This window comes from Pithys albifrons, chromosome 5 (assembly GCF_047495875.1).
Source record: "Pithys albifrons albifrons isolate INPA30051 chromosome 5, PitAlb_v1, whole genome shotgun sequence".
Classification (NCBI taxonomy): domain Eukaryota; kingdom Metazoa; phylum Chordata; class Aves; order Passeriformes; family Thamnophilidae; genus Pithys; species Pithys albifrons.
In genome coordinates this window covers 898,547-919,035 of record NC_092462.1, presented here as the reverse complement: position 1 = coordinate 919,035, position 20,489 = coordinate 898,547, and the positions used below count along the sequence as shown (strand labels likewise).

Here is a 20,489-nt window from a genome sequence, read left to right as displayed (position 1 = left end):
GGTTAACGTGGGACAGACCCCGGGGCCCGTTCAGGTGGGACAGACCCCGGGGCCGGTTCAGGAGGGACAGACCCCGGGGCCGGTTAACGTGGGACAGACCCCGGGGCCGGTCAAGGTGGGACAGACCCCAGGACTGGTTAACGTGGGACAGACCCCGGGGCCGGTCAAGGTGGGACAGACCCCAGGACTGGTTAACGTGGGGCAGACCCCGGGGCCGGTCAAGGTGGGACAGACCCCAGGACTGGTTAACGTGGGACAGACCCCGGGGCCGGTTAACGTGGGACAGACCCCGGGACTGGTTAACGTGGGGCAGACCCCGGGGCTGTTCCAACCCAGGCCGGCTCGCCGCGTTCCCGCCGTTCCCGCCGCCCGGACAGGCGCGCGCGCCGCTGACGTCACGGCGCTCGGCGGGCGGGGATTGGCGGGGAAGGCCCCGCCCGCTCGCTCCCTTGGCGCAGGCGCGTGCACTCGCGCACGCGCACGGACACGCACGGCAGCCGCGGCCGCGCGCACTCCCCCGCCCGTCCCGCCGGCACCGCCGCCCCGCTCCGGCCCCTCCGGCCCCTCCGGCCGCCCCGACACCGACACCGGCACCGCCACCGCCCCCGGCACCCCCGCACACCGCCGGCCTGGCGGCGGCGCGCCCCGGCCCCGCGCACACACAGTTCTGTCCCTGAGGTGAGCGGGGGGCCGGCAGGGTAGGCCCCGCCGCGGGCTGGGGGGGGCGAGTGTGTGAGGGGAGGGGGGGGCGTCTGAGGGGAGGGGGGGACGAGCGGTCAGCAGGGAGGGCGGGAGCGGGCCGGGGGAGAGGCGGGAACGGCGAGGTCGGGGCAGCGGGCCGGGGAAACGGTACCAGGAACGGGCTGGGGGAACGGCGGGGCCGGAGGCGAGGCCGGGAATGGGGCTCGAGGAGCAGGGCCTGGGGAGCGGTGGGAATGGGATCCAAGGAGCAGGAGCGGCGGCAGCGGGGCCGAGGTCGAGGGAACGGGCTGGGGCCGGCGGAGCGGGAGCGGGGCCGGGGCAGCGGCGGGAGCTCCGGGAGCGGGGCCGGGTTAGGACCGGGGCAGCAGCGCCCTGCAGCCTTGCCGTGCCCTTCGCCGCCCGGTTCGGCCCCGCTCGGGGCGGGGGGCGGTGGCTTTTGTTCGCCGTCACCTTGACGGCTGTTCCGCCCGGCCGCGGGCACGCCGGGAACGAACGGCGCCCCCAGGCCCCGCGCTCCTCGGGGCTGCTGCGGGGCCGGGCCCTGCCGTGCGGGGCCTCCGGGACTGTGCGGGGCCCGCCGTGTGCCGTTCCGACGGCTCGGCGGGCCCCTCTGCCCTCCTGCGAGTTAGCCCTGCAGTGGCAGTGCTGACTCGGAGCGCCCTTCCAGCTCTGCAGAGCTCCTCCTTCTGCCTTGCCCCAGCCCTAACCTGGGCTGCTCGGTTCTCACACAGAGTGATATGGCAGAAGGTGTTGCCAGCACCTTTTATTCTGCCGAGCCAGATACCCTCAGTAGACCTTGCCCAAGCTGCTCTCGTTTGTCATCTGAGCTGAACTCGGGGCCTTCTCAGGCTTGTGCCCCCTTCCCCCCAGGGTTGCTGCAGTTCCCGTGGGGTGCCCGGGAGCATCTCCACAACAAAGGTTTGAAATCCCTTGGGTGCACCTGGGTCTTGAGCTTGGTGCCAAGTGCCAGAGCATGAATGAACTATGACAGGAGAGAACAGCAGTGTACGACTTACTGTTGGATTTCAACTGGAAAGTCAGTGTTCTAGAGTGTTCAAGTTCAGTGTGCAAATGTTGTGCTCTGGTACAGAGAGAGCTGTAAAGATAGCCAAGGTAGTTTTGAGCTGTTGGGAAATAGGATGAGTTGTGTCTGGAGGTGACATGTCTGTGTTACTGTAGCACTGCGAGGGGATACAGGATTTGTCAGCTTGGACTCTGAGCTGCTCAGCTGTGGTTGCTGCCAGACTGGTGTTGGGGCAGATTTATCATTAAGGAGACATTCTGGGGCTGTTGTGACATCTTTGCTGTGCAAACTGGCTGAAACTGAAGAGCAGCTGAAGGAGCTGCCCATCATCTGCTTGGCTGCCAGTGTCCCTGTGAATAACAGGCTTTCCTTCATGCAACTGAGCTTTCAAATCTGGTGTCTCCTCTCACCCTCAGGATTATTGCACAGCACTGGGAATATGCAGAGGAAACACAGATCCTGACATGCACAGGGTAGGATTGGAGTCCTTCCTCTACTGCAGCAGTTGTGGTACTGGGTGTCATTGCTTTGGGGAGTATTTGACAAAGGAAGGGCTGCATTGCAACTGCAGTACATGGGAAACATTGAATATGGCAAACTAACAGAGGTATCTGATGAGGTGCTGGAAGATACCGAGCCTGGTGTTGGATGATGATGCAGAGATGGAGTGGAGATAGAGACTGTTCCCAGAGCAGGTCACTGTTGGGAGATAGAGACTGTTCCCAGAGCAGGTCACTGTTGGTAGTGCAGTTTGGGTGGGTGAGGATAGAGACTGTTCCCAGAGCAGGTCACTGTTGGTAGTGCCGTTTGGGTGGGTGGGGATAGAGACTGTTCCCAGAGCAGGTCACTGTTGGGAGACAGAGACTGTTCCCAGAGCAGGTCACTGTTGGGAGACAGAGACTGTTCCCAGAGCAGGTCACTGTTGGGAGACAGAGACTGTTCCCAGAGCAGGTCACTGTTGGTAGTGCCGTTTGGGTGGGTGGGGACAGAGACTGTTCCCAGAGCAGGTCACTGTTGGGAGACAGAGACTGTTCCCAGAGCAGGTCACTGTTGGCCGTGCCGTTTGGGTGGGTGGGGACAGAGACTGTTCCCAGAGCAGGTCACTGTTGGCCGTGCCGTTTGGGTGGGGATTGGCCACACTGTTTCAGATTTATGTTTTGAAAGTGTAGCTTGGTGTCTGTGTGCCTTCAGTTAGGGACAAATTACTCTGTGGATGAACTGCTCACATTTGCTTGCCAATAAACCAAACCACTACTTGCTTACAGCTTTTTATTAAAACAAGTAGTGGGGCCCATGTCTCCTTTGCAGAGCTTAAAAGTTGTTTTGTTCAAAGTTACCTTCAACTTGAGGTGCTGCTTCTTGAGCTGCTGTCAGAACTCAGCTCAGCCTTTGGGGCTTGCAAAGCCCAGCTTTGTGCTTCATTTGTCATGGGCACCCAAAGATGTTCAGTAAATTCCAGCACTATCCTGCTCCTGTTCCTTGGAAGAAAGTAGCCTTTCTGCTTTTGGTCATTTGCTTATCTTTGCATATAACAAATAATTCCTTTCTGTGCCGGCTCTCCCACTATTTTTGTTCCCTTGAAAGAAATCCCACCTGCAGGCTGAGGTTGTTGTTGAGCTCCTGGGTCACAGCTGTTCAGCCTGCCCGAAGTGCTGCCCTGGCACCTGTGCATGCCTGCAGTCACAGAGCTGGGGCCCTGGGGTCCCTCTCCTCTGAGGCTTGGCTGGGGAGGAGAGAGATGGCAGTTCATTCAGGCTTCCAGCTTGCCAGTTTAGTGCCAGATCTGTTTGTGGCTGCTGTTCTCCCTGCTTCAGGAGGGCTCTGCACATCCTGTGTGCCCTCCCAGCAGCACAGGAGTCCCAGGTACTGCTCCGGGGGGAAGTTCCCTCTGTCAGTGACTGTTCTGTCAGCCCGGCATGGGCAGGATTCCCTGTGGATGGGTGGGCAGTAATGGCAGGGCCGTTGGTGTCATTACTCTGTGTGTGTCCTTATTTAGTCATGTGCATGGGGAGGGGTTTTAACAGCCCGGTTGCACCGGGAAGGAACTAGCAGATAAACGTACTTGATTTCTGGTGATTGCCGTCTCAGTTTCAGTGTTTTGTTCCTGGCCAGTGTGTACACCAGTGCCTGGAGCCATAAGTTCTCATTAAGACACTTCCCCTCCAGCTGCTCAGGCAGATCTAAGAATGTGGCTCCTTCATTCAAGTGAGAAGAGCACTCAGGTTCTGCTTTTTTAGCTCTTACTCCTTTTCTCCTGAGTGTGTACTGCAGAAGACTGGAAATACACCTTTTCCAGAGTGCTTGTGTCCATGGGGCTTCCCCTGGGGCTGGTCAGTGCTGAGGACACAGTTCTTTTCAAGCTGGCCCTGTTTAAGTTGGTGGTGCTGATGCCCTGAGGGTTGGCTTGAATTTCTCAGGTGCCTTTACATCCAACCCCCTTGGGCCTGCTGAGGTGGGGCCTTGACTGTGGGGCTGTGCTGTGCTAATTGGGGCACGTGGAGCTTTTAATCTTGTGCAAACCTGCTTTTGTGGCACCCACGGTGCTGGCAAGGAGCTCCTGCAGCTTTATTGTACTGCCTTTTAATGACCTGGGAGACCTGAACAGCTCATTAAGGCTCTGCTGCCCCTCCTGAGATCTCTGAGGAGAGAATGAACTAAAGCCAAGGCAGGTGAAGGACTGCACTGAGACATCCTGTATAACACTGGTTGTGTGATGTCAGTTGATGGCACTTGAGACCTGCAGAGAGGTGCAAGGTGAGCAGTGAAACAAACTTCTGTGTGTGCTCATGGCATCCCTGCCTTTTCCAGATCTCCTGCAAGGCTTTGGCAGCCCTTCCTGAAATAGGCCAGCTTGCAGTGAGGGAAAGGTGCAGCCTGATAGAGATCTCGTGCAGTGTAATGACTTGTCACAGATTGTTGTGGTTTGTACCCAGGGGCATTTTCAGTGTTCCTCGAGGTGTGCCAGCAGTTTGTTAACAAATTGTTGCTATATTCATAAGAGTGGGTGGTGCCTGTCACCTGCTTTGTAACGGGTTCTTGAAAACCATGGGGAAATTCCATCCTTGGTACTCTGAGGGGCTTGTGCTGAACACCCTGTCACCATTTTGTCTTTGTCATCTGCTTAGGGGGCAGGGGAGAATAAGAAGAGTAGTCTCACCTTAGAAACTGAGGTGGCCTTGTTGTTTTGAGGCTGATTTCTCAGTAGGATTCCCACGTGTGTGCCATTGCTGTGGTGTGAGTCACGCTGGGAAGATCCTCAGATTGCCCAGGTTCTGTTTGCTCTCCTTTGTTGCCCATCTGAACGTGCACAGGCTCAACCCCTTGATGTCCCTGAGTATTCTGGACATTTGGGTTGTGTCTCATTAGCACAGTTACTTCCCCTGGGGCTTCCCACAAGGCACAATAATACCATATTCCAGAGTCTTGGAAGGATGTATTGAAAACTGGGTAAGCCTAAAGGAAGTTTGCTGATTTCTTATGCCCAAGTTCCAGATTTGTGTTTCAGGCCTTGCCTTCTGCCTTACCTACAAGTTTGTTTCAGGTGTGGTTCCTGACTTTGCTGTATTTAGGAACAGCTTTGGTATTGTCTTGTGGCTTGGGTTGCCGGGTTGAGATTATTTTGACTGTCCAGTAAGTGTAAATTATTTGAGCTGAGTCCTTGGGCTTTTTCCTTCAGAGTTCCATATGATGGTGGTGCAGGATCTGGCATGTTTGTGGCACAGTCCTGTGGGGCTGTGATTGCAAACAGGCCCTTGTGGTGGCCCTTGACTTGGGTTGATGGTCAAGGTTATTTTGGTAAGAAAAGAAAGGTATGTATCAAGGATTATCTGTCAAGTTGGAAACTTGGGTTTTGCCTTGGTCTTCATTTCCTGCTGCCCTGCCTGCACGTTGGTGTTTGGAGAGGGGAAGCAGGTTGGGCTTCCCTGTAAGAACTGGGGGAATTTGCTGGTTGGAGGCACTGGCAGTGTGCAGTGAGCTGGGAACAGCCATGTGCTGTCTGCTGCTGAGCCATCAGAAAGGCTTCCACAGTTCTGAAGGTCATTTTGTGACATGGATGGGCAGGAGCACAGCAGGTTGAACCAGGTGGCCCCTGCAAGGCCTTTCCAGCCTAAATTATTCTCTGGCAAATGTGAACTGCAGTGAGGTTTGACAAGTAGCACCCAAGCCTTTGGTCACCTCTGAGGCAAAAGGGTCTGCCTCCCCAGTCTTCAGAGAGCGTGATCCAGCCCACCCAGTTCCTTCAGGATATTGGTGCTCCCATCTTCCTGTTCCTGAGGGGACAGGAACCTTTTGGAGCACATGTGCTTTCAGAGAAGGGAGTGGTGCCAGTCACCTTAAGAAAGTGTGTTCCTGTTTGTTTGCAGAGCTGTGGAACTTGGGGTTTTAAACGTTCATCACTTTATTGCCAGAGGCTTAAATAGGAGTGCAAGAGACCTTTAACAGGGTTTTGTTTGGTTGGTTGAGGGGATTTTATTATTTTTTAAAGCACCTCACCTGTTCTGTGAGAGACTTTGTGTCCACTGTTCTCTGCTTGTCACAGTCACACCTGAACTGACCGAAATCTTTTCATTGACTCACACGAGGTAAGGGAGGTTGTCCTGAACTGGTTTCTTGTGAGCGAAGTCCCTGCTCCCGTCGCTGTTTCAGTTGTACTGTCACTGTGTTCCTGCAGCTGTGGGGCAGCTGTGGGGCAGCTGTGGGGCAGCTGTGGGGCAGCTGTGGGGCAGCTGTGGGGCAGCTGTGGGGCTGTGCTCCAGCTGCCCTGTGTGCTCTCCCTTGCAGCGTTTGACCCTGTGTACCAAAGCAATGGTGATGGAGAAGCCCAGTCCCCTGCTCGTGGGGCGGGAGTTCGTCAGGCAGTACTACACCCTGCTCAACAAGGCTCCCGACTTCCTGCACAGGTGACACGCTCGGGGCTGAGGGTGTGCGGCAGGAGGGGGGCTGGTCTTGGGCACTCACCTGGCTCCCTTGCCCTGACAGTTCCCTGGGCTCTAGCTGAGTCTGATCATGGGGATCCAGGGCATGCTGGCAGGGTATTGCCTCTGGGGGAAAGTGAGCTGCTCTCAGCTGATGAAATGGCCATGTGGGCAGATTGCAGAGATCCCTGCTGGGGTTGGGGAGGCTGGATAGCAAGCTCCCCTGGTGCAGGTGGGACTCTGCTCAGGAACATTCTCTGCCCACTGCTCACTGTCTCTAATGACAGCATCTGTGGATTTGCCTTAAACACCTCTGCACAGAAGAGTCCTAGAGGTTTTGGTCTGGTTAAATCATATCTGGTTCCTGAGCTGCTGGTATGAAATGCCATCCTTGGTGCCTGCAGTCTCTGCCACTGCTGCCCCTTTTTCTTGTGCTAAAATATTAAGCATTTGTCACATGCTTTATAAGCTGGCAGTAAAAGTCCAGATCAAAACTTGGACTATCAAAGGCTCCAAATTTGCAAGTGGAATGGAAGTACCAAAGGATATCTGAAATCTTAGAATAGTACTGGGAGCAAGTGCCCATAATAGCCTGTCCAAACCACCAGCTCCCTGCTGCCCAAGGGTTCGAGGAGAGGCTCAGGTGCTGTTGATGCAGGGCAACCTTCAGGCCACAATGGCCACTTCCCTTGAAGGAACCAAGGGAAAGGTTCCTTCAGGAGTTTGCTGCATGACCTTGAGCAAACTGGAGTAGTGGATAATAAGTTTGTGTTCTTGGAGCCCCTTGAATTGCTGTTTGTGCTGAATTCCTGTTGCATTGAGCTCTACAGCTCTCGACTAAAACACTTGTTGGGTTTGGTTCTGGTTTCTCACTGCTGTGACCTTTACCTCTCTTCACTTGCAGGTTTTATGGCAGGAATTCTTCCTATGTGCACGGAGGGCTGGATGCCAGTGGGAAGCCCCAGGAAGCAGTGTATGGTCAAGCTGTGAGTATCAGAGTCAGTCATGTCATCCTCATTAATGTTCACAGGAAATCAGGATTCTCCTTTACCAGGGGCTTTGACTTTCTTGCCTGGTAAATAATGTGTTGTTGTACTGCTTCCTGTTCAGAGACAGATAGCAATTTGTTAGCTACAGGTTTTTGTTTACCTATTTCTGCTTTTACTGAGGGTCATGTTGGATTCCTCAGCTTTGCATCTGGGCTGCAGCAAATACATTGGGGATAGAACAGAAAATCAAGAGGCCCTGACAGGCGTGTGCTGATTGATGTATCTTATTTAGGTTAGAGGGGGTTCTTTGGGAGAGGGACTGATCTTTGGGAATTACATGAAATTCTTCTGTGGGGGGAGTTATGTTCAAGTGGAATGTAACTTTTTGAAGAAGTGGGGAAAGGGTTGCTTTGGTTGTACCTCTTTATCACAGTAATGTGTGTCACCAGTGCCATCTGTTGTGTGCCAGCCCTATCTTTGAGCAGAGTGGCTGGTGTGGCAGCACAGAAATCCCTGCAATGGAGATGTTCCCCCCTCCTGTGATGTTTGGGTACTTTGACCATGGGTAGAGGGTTGTTTTGTGGTGTTTTTCTTGTTGGCTTTCATTATTTTTTTAACACAAGGTAAATCCTGTCCCTTGCACAGGCACTTTAAAAAATGAAAGCCTTAAAACAGGTCATGGGTTTTAATACAGCTGGAAAGGTTGGATGGCAAGTTGTATGCTATTTGTCTAGTCTGAGAAGCACTTGAATCCTAGTGGAAAATCTCAGATTAAAAGTTAGATGAGCTCAGGTAGACTCTTGCACAGAGTGGCTGGAGAGCAGCCAGGCAGAAAGGGACCTTGGAGTACTAATTGACAGGAAGCTCAACATGAGTCAACAGTGTGCCCAGGTGGCCAAGAAGGCCAATGGGATCCTGTCCTGTATCAAAAATAGCGTGACCAGCAGGACCAGGGCAGTGACCCTTCCCCTGTACTCTGCATTGGTGAGGCCACACCTTGAGTACTGTGTTCAGTTCTGGGCCCCTCAGTTCAGAAAGGATATTGAGATGCTGGAGCGGGTCCAGAGAAGAGCAACAAGGCTGGTGAAGGGACTGGAGCACAAGTGCTGTGGAGAGAGGCTGAGGGAGCTGAGGGTGTTTAGCCTGGAGAAGAGGAGGCTCAGAGGTGACCTCAGCACTGTCTGGAACTGCCTGAAGGGAAGTTCTGGCCAGGTGGGGGTTGGTCTCTTCTCCCAGGCACTCAGCAACAGAACAAGGGGGCACGGGCTTAAGCTCTGCCAGGGGAAATTGAAGTTGGAGATCAGAAAAAAATTTTTTACAGAGAGAGTAATCAGGCATTGGAATGGGCTGCCCGGAGAGGGGGTGGATTCACCATCCCTGGAGATCTTTAAATGCAGATTGGACGTGGCGCTGGGTGCCATGATCTGGTAAATGGACTGGAGTTGGACCAAGGGTTGGACTCGATGATCTTGGAGGTCTTTTCCAACCCAATCGATTCTATGATTCTGTGATTCTATGTCAGTGGAAGGCACTTCTTAGTTCCTGTGTGTACCTTTTGAGCTTCAGGGCAGTGCTTGTTCAGGGCAGGTTCAGATCAGGTGTCTCAGGCACTCCAGGCTGTGCCCAGCAGCCCCCGTGGCTGAAGGGCGTGTCTGCATTCGCAGGAGATCCACAAGAAGGTGATGTCCCTGCAGTTCGTGGAGTGCCACACCAAGATCCGCCACGTGGACGCGCACGCCACGCTGAGCGACGGTGTGGTGGTGCAGGTCATGGGCGAGCTGTCCAACAACGGGCAGCCCATGAGGAAGTTCATGCAGACCTTCGTGCTGGCCCCAGAGGTGAGGGGGGGGGGGCTGTTACACTGCAAATGGCAGCCAGGAAGCCTGGCCTGCAGCTGCAGGTTGTCACACGGGGATGGAAGAGATGGCCTGGCTGTCCCTGCCTGTGCCATTGCTGTTGGGGTGTGTGCTCAGGGAAGAGGTGCTGCTTGGGAAACAGCTGCAGGGACGTGCTGTGGCAGAGCACTGGTGTGCACCCCACAGCTCATCTCTCTGAGCCATCCCTGCTGACTGCCAGGAATCCAAACACTGCCTGTTGCTCTCCTGCAGGGATCTGTTCCAAACAAGTTCTATGTCCACAACGATATCTTCAGGTACGAAGACGAAGTGTTTGGGGATTCAGAAGGAGAGCTTGATGAAGGTGAGGAGGACTGTACATGTAGAGTTTGGTTCTCGTGCCTCTGGCATGTGTGCACAGCTGTCTCCAGCTTGTGTGTGTGAAAACCATAAGCAACCAAGCCTGTGGAGTGAGAGGCAGGTCTTCCATCTTTCCTTGCAGCTGATTTTACCTTGTTTCATCAATGCAACTCTTTGGATTGCTGTTAATGTGCTTTTATTTTGAGTGCAGCTCGTGTACACTTGCAGAGGTGTATAAGGAAGGTTTTGTTTTTGTGTCAGAGTCTGAGGAGGAGGTGGAAGAAGAGCAGGAGGAAAGACAACCATCACCTGAACCCGTGCAAGAGAATGCAAGCAGTACTTACTACGAGAACCATCCCGTAAGGTAAGAACTCCTTTTTGTTACAGCAAGTTGCTTTTTAACAAAAATAACAAAATTGCTTTGGCTTTGGGTTCTGGATGTGATTTAACAGGTGGCTCAGAGAACATACCCTTGATATAGAGGGGTGTGTTACCTGATGTTACATTAGTTTGAAACATTGCTGCTTTGTTGCAGAGAAGGCAGGCAGGATGTTCTTATGTTTGTTAGTTATTTTCACCTCTGGTATCTAAAGTGAGGTGAAAAGGTAACAACCCTGTGTGTGTGTCACACTGAATGGCATCTTTGTTATTCAGACGTGGAACAGAGGGTTGATATCATGTAGTTTATGTGAAGAGTTGGCAAGGGGGTGGTTACTCATGGAATCACAGAGGAGCTGGAGCTGGAGTTGGAAGGGACCTTCTAAAAGGTCATCTAGTGCTGAGCAGGACTATCTTGATGTGTTACTCCTCCCATTTGGGTATCACCTGAAACTGAGAGCTGTACAGCTGTACTGGAAGAAGAGGTCTCTGTCTCCAAATCTGAACAAGATTACAAAAAACAGACAAACAGATAATTCCCACAGACAAACAACTCCAAACCCTTGTGCTTTTTTTTAAACATAGGAATGGCTTCATAAGGGCCAGAAATGACTTCCTGGTTGCCCTGTTAAAACATCCAGTTATGGCATCACTAGACAATGTCTGCTGAGTGCACAGTGATCTTTCCAACACCAGCTGTTACCGCAGCAGAGCTCACAGAAAGCCATAAGAGGCAAAGCAGTTGATAAGCTCATAAAATGCATTTGATTATTGTAGCAATGGGATAGAGGAGGCACTGGAAGAATCGTCTCATGAACCTGAGCCAGAATTGGAAGCTGAAACAAAACCTGAGGAGCTGAAAGCTGAGGTAGAAGAGAAGACCCTTGAGGAGCTAGAAGAGAAGTCTCCATCTCCACCTCCTGTAGAGCCTGTTTCACTACCACAAGAACCACCAAAGGTGAGTTCAGAATCATATCTGTGCTCCCAGATGCAGATGATAAAACAGATTGGCTTTTGAACTTTGCCTTTTTGAGTGGCCATACTGGTCCCTCTCGTTAGTGTCATGCTCTGTGAACAGCTACACATGAACCTTGAATGTGTGAAAAAGGAGGAAATGGCATTTTTAAGTGCTGCTCATCAACTACTGTAAATTTTATGCTCTGCTTGTGAAGTGTGTGTGGTCTTATGCATGTGTAGACATTTTTAAATGTGGAGTTAATGTATGTTAAGAAAACACCTCGAGCTACCACCACCAAAAGTCTCATACAATGGGAACCACTGCTCTTCCTTGGAAAACCCCTGACACACTGACACATGCAGAACTGCTGGCACTGCAGGTTCAAAGCCAGAGTGGGGACACTGACAGTCTGCTCTAGGGGTGGATGTCTTATCCCATAAGCCACAGTGCACCCCGTGCATCCTGTGCTGTGGTGACACCGGGGAGGGCAGAGGTGCTGGGAGAGCCAGGGAAGCTGGAGTCAGGTCATGTTCTAGCTCCAGCAGGTCTCCCCCACTTTGTTCCCAATTCTTTTCCTCTTTTGCATTTTCACTTGTACCATCTGGCATCCACTTTGCTTCTTCGTGCAGCAGACCCTTAGCACTGCAGGGCTGTCACTCCCAGGGCTGTTACCCGTGGAGAGCAGCACTCTGGGCTGGCTCAGGTGGCACAGCAACACCTGCCCCGGTCTGGGGGCACAGCCACTCGAGCTGCACACCCCTGGGCCTCCCCTGGAATGCACAGCACTGGTGTAAAAGCCAGCCATGAACCCAAAGTGTCCTTGCAGCAGACGAGTTTCCCTGTGGGAATGTCAGTGGTTTGCCATGATTAGTAGCCTGGGTTTGTTGCATTTCCTGCAGGCTTTCTCTTGGGCTTCAGTGACCAGTAAAAACCTGCCTCCTAGTGGTACTGTTTCTTCCTCTGGAATTCCACCCCATGTTAAAGCACCAGTCTCACAGGTAACCCATCTGTGAACACCTTGGATTGTCTCATTACTTCTGCAAACTGCTTCAGTTTTTTAAATTAACAGATCAACTTGCTTGACTTAAATTGCACAGATTAATTGTGTCTTAAATGTTGCCGCACTCACCTCCGTGTCGCAAGCCAAGGCACTTACACGTGGCAGGCATAACTTGGTGATGGTGATGTTAGCCTTGGTCTGTGGAAACAGGAGATGGCCACTGAAGGTTGGACTGCCTGTCCTAATGGGCTGGGGCTTGGTTTGCAGGGGGAAACACAACACCAGTTCCCCCAAAACGTTACCTTTCTGAAGTGTGTTCTGAAAGGGCGTTGGTGGAAGTGCCCCTGCAGGAAAAAGGATGGCACTGTGTCTGAGGTGCTGGATTACCTTGGAAGGCTTAACAGCCACAGAAACAGGCTGGGCTTCGTTAGTCATGTGTAAGGACCTTGTCACAGAACCCTGTACCAACTTATGACTGTGTGAGCAATGGAAGGATTCACACTTCCTTGCCAGGACAATGCTGTCTTCCCATTCCTGTGATGCCTGGGTGAGGAGGGGAAGGAGCAAAGGAAGTGTGACTGGGGGATAGTTCGTGTCCTGCATGTTGGTGTGAGACAGTCTGAGACTCAATTCAGCTCCCTCCATCTGTATAAAAATCCTGAAAATGGAAAATATGTCCTTCAGCCTCTAGTCCTGCCACTGTGTGCCCGAGCACCCTCTGTCATGGTAACTCATGTCCAACCTCCTTCCAAGGCTTCAGTTTTGAGCAGAGCAGCTGGGTTAGTGCAGCTCTTGCTTGTGCACTGCTTGCTTCTCAGTTTGTACTGACACAGAGGGCCTGTCTGGGGTTAGCCTTCAGCCAAATGCATGTTAGAAAAGCAAAGAGGGAGAACAGAACAAACACCCCAACCAACCAAACTCCAGCACCTCACATGGGGGTGCTGCTGGGTTTGCTGGGGCTCTTGTGGAGCTCAGATAATGGCTGTGTAAGGAGGTGGGGAGCCTGGCTGTCTTCATTCATCAGTTTAAGCAGGCCCTGGAATGCTTAGGTGGTGTTTAACCTGTAAAAACTGGGGGGTTCTGGTACAGAATAGATTTTCCTTATGCAAAACCAAAATTGGTTTTAATTTATTTGCCACAGAGAGGGTGGATTTTTGTAATGTGCCTGCAAAAATAATTTCAAATGATATACACAGGAGAGCAGAAGGCAGCTTAGAGATGGCCCCTTAGACACTTCTGTGCTGGCTGTGCTGCTTGTCCTGCTTTGTGCCTTTCAGATTCCCTGTGCTGTTTCTGTTCAGGTGGTCCTGTGTGGACATTTCTGAACACTGACATGGCAGGCAGCTCTTCTGCAGCCAGAATGACTCAGTGCTGAGCTCCTGTTCTTGCACATGTTTCTGAGGTGCTGTACAGAAACCTGGCAGAAAAGGCCCCATTTCTGCAAGGGGTTGCCAGTCAGGAGCAGCTTTGCCCTGTTCTCCTGGGTCCATTAGTGCCAGACACTGTGCCTGTAACCCAGGACAGGAGGGGCACTGCTGGCTGGGGGCTCTGGAGAGCTGCTCTGCCTGGTGCCAGGGATGGTGCCAGTAACTGTCTGCTCCTTCCTTTCTCTGCAGCACTCCAGTTTTTCCCTCTCTTTCTCTCAAGGTACAAATGCAGCCCCTGTAGTGTTAGCTCAGGACCCTCCCAGGGCTGCATGCACACTGTTCTGGATATAAACCAGCCCAGTTCTGTCTGTCTACAGCTGTGGAGTGAAACAGGGCAGCATTTCTTACTCTTTGTCTAATGTGGATGGTTAGAAATGAACCTGCCTGCATTCATAACCCTGGACTTGGCTTTGTAGCATTTTCAGGTATTTTTGTGTCCCATTTTTGTTACCATATCAGCTGTGCTAGGGCTGCAGAGGGGCAGAGGCTGGCAGGGTGCCCCCTGCCTCCTGTCCTGGGGCTTGGCAGGGCTGAGTCCCTTTCCCCCGTGAGAGCTCCTGAAGCACAGAGACAGTGTCACCCTTTGGCTGTCAGCAAAGCTCCATCAGGCAGAGGGTTGGGGCACGCTCTGCTCCTTCAGTGGCTGTCTGTAGAAGCCCTTCCTGGGTGTCCTGGAGAGCACTGTGTGCTGGCTGGGCAGTGCTGGGAGGAGGGAGCTGCAGTGGCTGCTGCTGGGGCTGTGGGGGAGCCCTCCCTGGGGGTGCTGCTGGCAGTGGCAGGGCTGGGGCACAGCTGGGCACAGCTGCTCTCCTCCCGAGGCAGCGCTGGGCAGGCTTGCTCTGTACAAAGGGGTGGTGCTGATTAGGAAACAACAGATGAGATCAGCTGGCTGTGTGATAGGTGAGCAGTGCAGTGAATGCAGAGCAGGCAGGGCAAGTTACTGTTGTTTGGGGTTTGGTAGAAGGACACAAAGTGTCTAAGGAATGGCAGTCTGAACATATTAAGCTTTGCTTTTGAGATGTCATTTATAAAACATTAAAGATGTGTGAGTAAAAAATGGCAGAGGAGCTCCAGTGACCCATGAGGAAATATAATGGAAGAAGATTTAGCAGGAAGGCTGATTTTTCTGCCTTATTCTTGGAACTGGAAAGGTGATCCCAGAAGTATTCTAAGGACAGCCTAAGGCTTAGCTGTGGAGAGCACCAGTGCTAGGAGGGTGAAACATTCATTTGGTGCATAACACCTGCAGGTTTCCTGTAAAATCCAGTCTTTTCCGCCCTGGGAAGTGTTCTCTGGCTGGAACTGCCAGTTTGCTTGAGTCCTTAAAGGAAAATGAGGGAGATGTTTAACATAAACTACTTCTCCCCAGCAGTCTGGGCCTACAGCTGGTCACCTTGTGTTTAGTCTTACTTATTTTTGTGCCTCTAAGGATAGTTTTGTTTTTCTAAGATAAGAACCCAGTGCAGCAGCAGCTGCTTAACTGTTGTACAGAAATGCTGGGAATTGCTTCAGTGACCAGCAGTCTGCATAAAAATATTTGTTATTGTTCTCTCTCTATTTTTCAAATTATCTTTAGAAGCATTTTTGTCTGGGGAGAAAAAAAATTGAATAGGTGTTCTAGTACCTGAATATGAAGGGTGTACTTTGAGCATCATGGTCTTGGCATCAGGAAAGTTGAACAGTATCCTCAGCAGGTAGTAATTTCAGGTGGCTTTATTGTATCAGAAATACTTATTATACTTCCAAGAGCTTTTGTTTCTTTCTCCTTTTTCTTTTTGGTAGTTCTCAAATAGTTGCTCTGCACCAGAGGAAGAGAATTCCTTGGGGGCTTGGACAGCAAATGTGATTTTCCTGTCTCTCTCTGTGTGTTCCTCTTGGGCTGCCTCCTAATCCCTGAAGCTGGAGCTTGGCATGAGGAAGCTTTGTGTCCTGTGTGATTGGAGTCAGGGCGAGGGGTTGTGAACAGCAGAGCGTTGGGCTCTCAGTGCCTGCTCAAACATGGAAAATTCCCCCTGGCCATGTCTGGGGAGAGGCTCTGGTTGAGATGAGTTTGCTTTGCACCGTTTAACAGATAACTGAGCGCTGCAGTCCTGGATTGGTACAGAGGAATGTATAGGGGTGAACAGAACATATTCCCAAACCCATGACATGGATGTGTATGTTCAGAGTTTGTTTTGTGCATGCCACTTACCTGTGTCCTGTGTTGTGGGGGGCTTGTTGTGCTGAGTTTGGGGCTTTGGGTTGGGTTTTGTTGGGCCACTGTTGAATAATGCACATTCTCCTGTTGTAGCCAAGAGTGGAATCTAAACCTGAAGCTCAGTCTCAGCCTCCTCGTGTCCGTGAGCAACGTCCCAGGGACAGGCCGGGTTTCCCACCCCGCGGCCCTCGCCCAGGTACTGTGGGGAGCTCCTGTGCCTGTTGGGGAGTGGGTAGTGAGAGGTGCCCCCGGGACAGGCCCTGGCTGTGCCTGCCTGGGGTTTGGCTGGTGACCGACTGACTGTTCCTGCTGCCTTCCAGTGGAAGTGGGGAATGTGGTTTGGGGTGCAGGCGGGTGTGAGTGAGCGCGCGTGGCGCTGTCTGTGGGTGTGTCCATCCTGTGCTCACCTCCGTGGTTGTGCCTCCCTCCTGCTGCCCCAGGGCGAGGGGACATGGAGCAGAGCGAGTCGGAGAACCGCCGGATCATCCGCTACCCCGACAGCCACCAGCTCTTCGTGGGGAACCTGCCGCACGACATCGACGAGAGCGAGCTCAAGGAGTTCTTCATGAGTAAGTGCAGCCTCCAGCTGGGCAGGCTGAGGCCACAGCTGTGTTACAGACTCAGGCCCGGGGGCCTGGGCCCCACGGGGGCTCTCACCCCCAGCACAGCTCTGCACAGCTGCCACTGGGCTCTGGCAGAGCAGCTCTTCCTTTGTGCTTCCCCAGGCTTTGGAAATGTGGTAGAGCTTCGCATAAATACTAAAGGAGTGGGAGGAAAACTGCCCAATTTTGGTTTCGTGGTATTCGATGATTCCGAGCCGGTCCAGCGGATTTTAGTTGCAAAAGTAAGTATTGGCATTGAGTGTTCCCTTCCAGGGATGGACTGAATGCCTGAAACCCCAAGTGACGTGGGCTGTCCTGGTTGGCATTGGTGTTGGTTCTGGCATTCAAAACCAGCTGTAAGACAACCAGAGGTTTGTCAGAGTCCTGCCAGAAGTGCTGTGTAGCTTGCAAAAGCTGTGCCAGCACTCCTCAGAACACTTGAGAAGGAATTTGGGTCTCTTACCTGCACACTGGCAGCACACAGAGCTCAGCACTTTTAGAGAGCATTTTGAGGTGAAAGTGGAGCAGGTCACCCTTCGAAGGGCATCACCTGGATGTGTGAATTCTGCACCCTGGGGATGAGAGGAAGGAGCGGGGTTGTTTGCAGGTTTCACCTGAGGAAGAGGAGAGGAGGAAGCAGCAGTTTTCGTTGCTATGATGTGGGAGTGAGACCGGGCAGGGCAATTCTTCAGGAACCTTAACCCTGAAGTGAAAAGGCTAAAGCTGGAAGTGAAAGAGGCTTTTAAAGACAGCCCTGCTTTTATCAAGACCAGCACTTTATTGCTGCATGCCATGAGTGTAGGAGTGGTGTTGTGGGGCTGCCGGTGTGCTGCAGGGAGCCCGAGCTGGCGCTGCGTGCCGGGCAGGCAGCCGGCTCGGGGCTGTGCCGTGCCTGCTGCCCGTGCCTCCGTGGCACAGCGACTAACGCGTGCCTTGCCCCTTCCCACAAGCCCATTATGTTCCGGGGCGAGGTGCGCCTGAACGTGGAGGAGAAGAAAACCCGGGCGGCCCGAGAGCGGGAGACGCGCGGCGGCGACGAGCGCCGGGACCTGCGGCGCAGCGAGCGCGGCCCGGGCGGGCCCCGCGGCATCGTGGGCGGCGGCGGCGGCGGGGGGATGCTGCGCGACCGCGACGGCAGGGCCCCCCCGGCCCGCGGGGCCATGGCACAGAAGCTCGGCTCCGGCTCCGGCTCCGGCTCCGGGCGCGGCGCCGCGCAGATGGAGGGCCGCTTCGCCGGGCAGCGCCGCTGACAGCACCGCGGCCGCCCCGGCACCGGTACCGTGTCCATCGTGTTTGCATTCTTGTTCATTTCTTTTGGCTTTGGAATGTGACACAGCCCTTCTGATCATTTCTTTGATGTGAAAGCATCCTTTGGTTTCCGGTTTAAATTGAGGTGGACCTTCTTTCCCCAGTTTCACAACAGGAGTCACACTGCTAATTTATAAATGTAGACTTGGAGAATTGAGGACTAAAATGGAAAGAAAAGAGAAAAAAAAAAGAAAAAAAGACCGGTTAACTATCTGCAACAAAAGGACATGTCCAGTAGAATTCAGGTCCTTTCAGTCAAAAACCCTCTGCTGCACATTTGGTGTGAGTGTTGCCGTTTCTGCCTACTACTGTTGGAAACACAAGTAGTGCAATTTGTGCAATTGGAGAAGCTTGCCTTTTTTTTTCCTTCTTAGAACACTCCAAACAACTCGTGTTTACGCACTCATCAAAATGCACTAATGGGTCCTTTGAACTCATTTGTACTGACAGCTGCAGGGGGCCTCGGAGGGAAACCCTTCATCTCTTACTCAGAATAGCCTGGGGAACGGTGCGGGCATTGCTCTGCTTGCTGTGACCAACCTCTGTACACACAAACCTTAACGAGACTACACCTTTGTTCCAGAAGGAATCCATTTAGCTGTAAACTAAGCAGAACCCAGAGTTTCCAAGTCGTAGCCCTGAGCACGCAACCAGTTTGGTAGCTCACATTTTCTATCTGCCCCTCTTGAGTGCAGGGCTGGCTGCTCAACACACTCCTCCTGCCCCTCCCCTTCAAGAAGCGTTGTACAGTGACACTTGTCTGACTGTATTTGAGTTCTCTGGTAATGTAATAAGCATGATGGTGCCTTCTATGAATACATCATTCCAGTCTTGCTGGTGATTTTGTACAGTATCGTGTATGAAGTACTGTGCTGCCAAGCCAAGTGGCTGCAGAGCATTTAAAGGAAATAATTGGAAAACTGTATTAAAAAATTGCAGTATCTTTCAATGAGTAAACGTTGCTCAAATGATCATCCACCTTGCTCTTCAATTACCCAGTTTGCCTGTGTCTTTGCAGAGGGGGGAAGGGAGGAAGAAGGCAGGCAGGGAGGCTCCAGCCTGGCCCCTCTTTAGTCCCTGTCACAGTTAAAGGCAGCAGTTCCCATTGCCCGGGACTCGACTTGCAGGAGTCAGTCCAGAGCGGGGGCGCTTCTGGGCAGCTCCTGCTGGGTAGACCTGAGCCTCCCTTGTGAAGGTGAGCTTCTAAAACGGGGATACTGCAATTTTCAGAGGACTAAACAGCAGCTCTTACGTTCTTGCATTTTCCAGTTGCACTTTTTTAAAAACTCGTACTCATTTTGCACATAACTCTGAGCTGAAGGTGACGCTGACGTGGCTCTGGGCCGAAGCATAGCAAGGACACCTCCTCTTCTGCAGTGTGACTGGTGGGTTTCTGGAAGGTGTTCTGGAGTGCACTCCTGTCCCTGCAGCTGGAGCAGACAGAGGAGCTGTGCCTGGGGCCGGGCCTGGGCCCTGCGGGCTCGGGAGCCGAGGGGTGTGTGTGTCCCTGGGGAAATGTGACCACCTGAAGCTGCTGCTCAGCACGGAGGACCTCAAAGGGAAAAATGGCAATTCCAAGCAAAAGCAGAGAGGGCATCCGAGCACTCTGCCTCTGGATTATGCAATCATTTGCTGGTTTCCAGGAAGCTGGAGGATTTTGCACAATACTTTCTGTTAGGCTAGGCAAGGTGCAGTGGCATCTGTTCTCTGCCAGGCTTGAGGTCTTCTGTGTTCCGTGGTAAGTCTTGCACTATTTTCATGCGCTTTTTTCTTTCCAGGATGCATTTCTACCGGTCTGCATTTTCATATTTCAGGTTTTTTGTTGAAGGTCTTGCAATTTCAGCTGTTACCTGGAAATCTGTAGTACTTGAACTGCTCTCCACACAGCTCCACTCCTTAGGTTTGGAGCCCTTGGATGAATTGCTGTCAGCAGTTAGCAATTTGCCACGGCTGTGGTTTGTGTAGCCTGGAGGGGTTTTTTCCTTCTGTAGTGCTGTGGTGTTTTGCTGCCTCCTAATTCATTGGTATGGCAAATGGCACTGGAAATAATCAAGAACAAAAACAGAGTAGTAAAAAGAGCCACTGAGCCGTTCTGCTTTTTGGCTTCTTGTTCAAGTGACACGAACCCTTGGGACATCATGCAGAGAAGTTTACATGGTGATAGCTCACCTGCTGTACTGTGGACTCTTACGTGTTCTCGACCCTCTGGATAGTAACTGTACCTCTCAGAGCAAAGGAAGGGACTCACTGACCATTACTGTTAGTTGCTGATTTGTGAATGGTGGGAGTATTTTGTCATTACGGTTCTATTTCGACAAACTTGGCTGACCATCTTGGCTTTAGTAGGTATTCAAGACAGTGGATTACCATCTTTATTGCTGTAACGTGTCAAGCATTATATGCTAGTAGATTCTAGTTTAATTGTTGCAGGTGGAAAGTATTTTTACTTTTAAGTTTCCATTCTGAATGTGTTTTGACTAAACATACCAATAAACTACTGATGTCTGCAGCATCTATCCATGTCCCTAATTCTCTTGCATGCAGGTGGCTGTGGAGCACTGTCACCCCTTGTTTGGCACAGCATTGTCCCTGACCCGGCCACTCACCATGGAAAGCCACAGCAGCACAGCCTCGTGTACCTTGAAGTGTTTGACCTTGGCTTCTCTCACCTCGAGGTGCCAGTGGGGTGTCCCAGGTGGGGTTCTCCACACCCTGCCAGGCTGCAGCCTCCAGCTCCAGGGTGCAGCTTCAGGGAGGTGGTGCTGCTGCTGGGAGGAACCTGAGCCGAGTTGT

The 20,489-nt window shown here is 52.4% G+C and overlaps 1 protein-coding gene across 2 annotated transcripts; it reads left to right on the top strand.

Moving 5' to 3' along the window:
- Window positions 1-481: 481 nt before the first annotated feature.
- G3BP2 (G3BP stress granule assembly factor 2) lies at window positions 482-20,210 on the top strand. Of its 2 annotated transcripts, XM_071555300.1 has the most exons (12): window positions 482-678; window positions 6,509-6,627; window positions 7,547-7,628; window positions 9,296-9,469; window positions 9,740-9,830; window positions 10,088-10,190; window positions 10,982-11,162; window positions 12,062-12,160; window positions 15,880-15,982; window positions 16,227-16,355; window positions 16,512-16,630; window positions 17,339-20,210. In XM_071555300.1, exons 2-12 carry the CDS (start codon window positions 6,533-6,535, stop codon window positions 17,636-17,638), a joined length of 1,476 nt encoding a protein of 491 aa, XP_071411401.1. In that variant the 5' UTR covers window positions 482-678; window positions 6,509-6,532; the 3' UTR covers window positions 17,639-20,210. The 2 variants fall into 2 exon arrangements, with proteins under 2 accessions (XP_071411401.1, XP_071411403.1); XM_071555302.1 differs by lacking the exon at window positions 12,062-12,160.
- The last annotated feature ends 279 nt before the right edge of the window (window positions 20,211-20,489 follow it).